Source organism: Cebus imitator, unplaced genomic scaffold (genome assembly GCF_001604975.1).
Source record: "Cebus imitator isolate Cc_AM_T3 unplaced genomic scaffold, Cebus_imitator-1.0 Scaffold217, whole genome shotgun sequence".
Taxonomy (NCBI): Eukaryota; Metazoa; Chordata; class Mammalia; order Primates; family Cebidae; genus Cebus; species Cebus imitator.
The window spans coordinates 2699494-2702594 of record NW_016107532.1 but is presented as its reverse complement, the minus strand read 5'-3'; the positions used below and the strand labels follow the sequence as shown (position 1 = coordinate 2702594).

Below are 3101 nucleotides of genomic sequence, written 5' to 3'. Positions count from 1 at the left end.
TCCATGGTATTCCATGGTGTATATGTACCACATTGTCTTTATCCAGTCTACCACTGATGGGCATTTTCCATGACTTTGCTATTGTCAGCACAATTCTTATCAAAATCCCAGCTAGCTTCTTTCCAGAAAGTGACAAGCTAATTCTAAAATTATATGGCAATTTGAGGCACCCAAAGTAGCAAAAATAATCTTAAAAAGTAACAAAGTGGGATGACTCAAATGTCCCAATTTCAAAACCCAAATCAAATCTACAGCAGTCACAGTGTGAAACCAACAGACCGATAAATCAATAGAATAGAACTGACAACCCAGAAATAAACCCTCATATTTATGGCAAATTGGTTTTTGACAGGGGTGGAAATAATGTTGTTTCTTTTTAATGGTGCTGGAACAACTGGACATCTATAGGCAAAATAATGAAGGTAGACCCCCTATACCTCATACCATTATAAAAATTAATGCAAAATATGTCAAATACTTAAATATAAGAGCCAAAATGATAAGACTCTTAGAAGAAAACATGGGAGTAAATCTCATGACCTTAACTTAGGCAACAGTTTTTTCTTCTCCAAACTGGATTTTTTTTTTCTTTTAAAACAATTTTTTCTTTTGGATTTAATGAAGTGTTACTAGCTGAAGCCAGTCTGACATGGTGAAAGGAATGTCAGACTGATGAAAGGTATGCAGCCTGATTTAAAAACAAACCCTGAATGCTTTTAAAGAAGAATAAAACATTTTATACACAAAAATGACACCAAAATACAAACAACCAAAGGAAAAATAAATTAGATTTAATCAAAATTAAAAACTTTTGTACATCAAAGAATACTCTCATGAAAATCACAAAAGTCACTGGATGAGAGAAAATATTGGCAAATTATCTGATTAGGTCTAATATGCAGAGTATTCAGAAGATACACAGAATTCTTATAATTCCATAAAAAGACAACTCAATATTTTAAATGGGGAGAGGATTTGAAAAAAACATTTCTTCAGATAAGATATATAAATGGCCCATATGCACATAAAAAATGCTCAGTGTCTTAACTCATTAGGGAAACGTCCCTCAAAAACCACAGTGAGATACTACTTTACACTCACTGGGACAGCTGTAATGAGAAGAGAGACAATGACAGTGTTGACAACGACATGGAGAAACTGGAACCCTCATACATTGCTGGTGGAAGAGTAAAATGGTGCAGCCACTGTGGAAAACAGTTTGACAGTTCCTCAGAAAATTAAATATAAGAGATGCCATATGATCTAGCAGTTCTACTGCTAGGAATGCACCCTAGAAATTAAAAACATGTCCACACAATTAATACATGCATGTCCATAGAAGCAATAGTCATAAAAGCCAAAATAAAGTGGAAACAACCCAAATGTCCACTAATTGATGAATAGATGAACTGACATAGTGATGTCTCCATACAATGGAATATCACTCAGCCTTGCAAAGGAATGATACATGCTACAGCATGGGTGGACCTTAAAAACAACATGCTTTGTGAAAAGAAACCAGAAACAAAAGGCCACATACTGTATGATTCATTTATATGAAAGATCTGGAATAAGCAAATCCATAGGGACTCAAAGTAGATTAGTAGTTATCTGGGCCTGAGGGAAGAGAGCAATGGAGAGTGATGGCTAATGGGTGCCATGTTTCTCTTTGGGGCGATGAAAATGTTCTGGGGTTAGATAATGGTGATTGTTTGCTATGTAACCCTGTGAATATACTAATCAATACTGAATTGTACCCATTATAATACTGCATTGTATGGTATGCGGATTATATCTCAATTTAACACAAAGAAGCATGGTGTACTAAACGGAACACCAAGTGCAAAGACCAAACATGCTGGCAGATGGAAAAGAGAGGAGTGAAGATTCACTCTCCCTTGACCAAGGTCAGAGTGAGTCAGTGGCGAGGCTGGGAGCCACACAGCTTGTCCTGCCTTGTGATCAACCTCTTCTTCCTAGTCCAGATGGTTTTTCAGTGCCATTAACCTGTTTTGTAACACTTATATTCAATAAGATAATGCTACACAGAGAAAGAAAGAATGTGAGTGCCACATGACTGGTTAAGCATGGTTTCTCAAACTAGGGCTTTAAATATCCTTCGTGCTTCTTTTGTCATTAAAACCTGTAAGATCACTGGTGGACTCTGTGCAAGTAAGCTACCCCCTGCTTCTATATCTTCCCCTGCCCACTTTCCTCCCAGCTATTAACAATGACTGTAGGCTGGGCACAGCAGCTTATGCCTGTAATCTCAGCACTTTGGGAGGCCTAAACAGAAGGATAGCCTGAGCCTAGGAGTTTGAGACCAGCCTGGGTAACATAGTGATAACCTGTTTCTATTAATGATAGTAATAATAATAATAATAATAATAATGACTGTAAAGCAATAAGTAGCCAAATCAACTTAGTAAAGTTTATCTTTCCTCTAAAATTATCTCACTCTCCAACATTCCTTCCCTCTTGACAGCTCATCCATAGCCTTGAGCTCAGCTTTATCTCTGAATTAGGAAGCTCTTTTCCAACTGACATAAGGATCTTTGCATTTGACCCCAATAAAATCAAAATATAGGGTCACTCAATATTATCCTATATTCCTCCTGTTTGAGGGCATTCTTTTCTTGACTAAGGTTGTGTCTGGACCATGGAGAGACTGAGTGGGAACTGACTCAACCGCTCAACTTTGAGGACTCTATAGCAACTCTTTTCCACAAACCAAATGATATGAATGTTTTTATTTATTTATATTTATGTTTCTACTTTTAAAAAGTTTTTCTGTAGAGATCAGGGGTCTCACTTTGTTACCCAGGCTGATCTTGAACTCCTGGAACTCAATCGATCCACCCGTCTCAGCCTCCTAAAGTGGTGGGATTACAGGCATTAGCCACCAAGCCTGGCCTCAAGTGTTTTTATATGCACAGTAGATGATCATTTCCATTTCTGATTTAAGTCCTTCATTTTATACATTAAACTAAGGTGCACTGACTCCCAGTCCATTGCCTTTTTGATATCTTTATGGGAATAAAATGTGGCAAGCTTTTAGCCTCAAAGACTGTCTCAGAGTCAAAGTTTAAGAAGTATTGCTC

The 3101-nt window shown here is 37.2% G+C and overlaps 1 protein-coding gene across 1 annotated transcript in view; it reads right to left on the bottom strand.

Annotated features, from left to right (window-relative positions):
- The window catches only part of LOC108318319 (leucine-rich repeat-containing protein 37B-like), a 44665-nt gene that overhangs the window by 17547 nt on the left and 24017 nt on the right, over positions 1–3101 (bottom strand). Inside the window, exon 9 of the mRNA XM_017549344.2 lies at positions 2594–2652. Within this exon, the coding sequence (XP_017404833.2) occupies positions 2594–2652 (59 nt within the window). The remainder of the gene's footprint in view (positions 1–2593; positions 2653–3101) is intronic.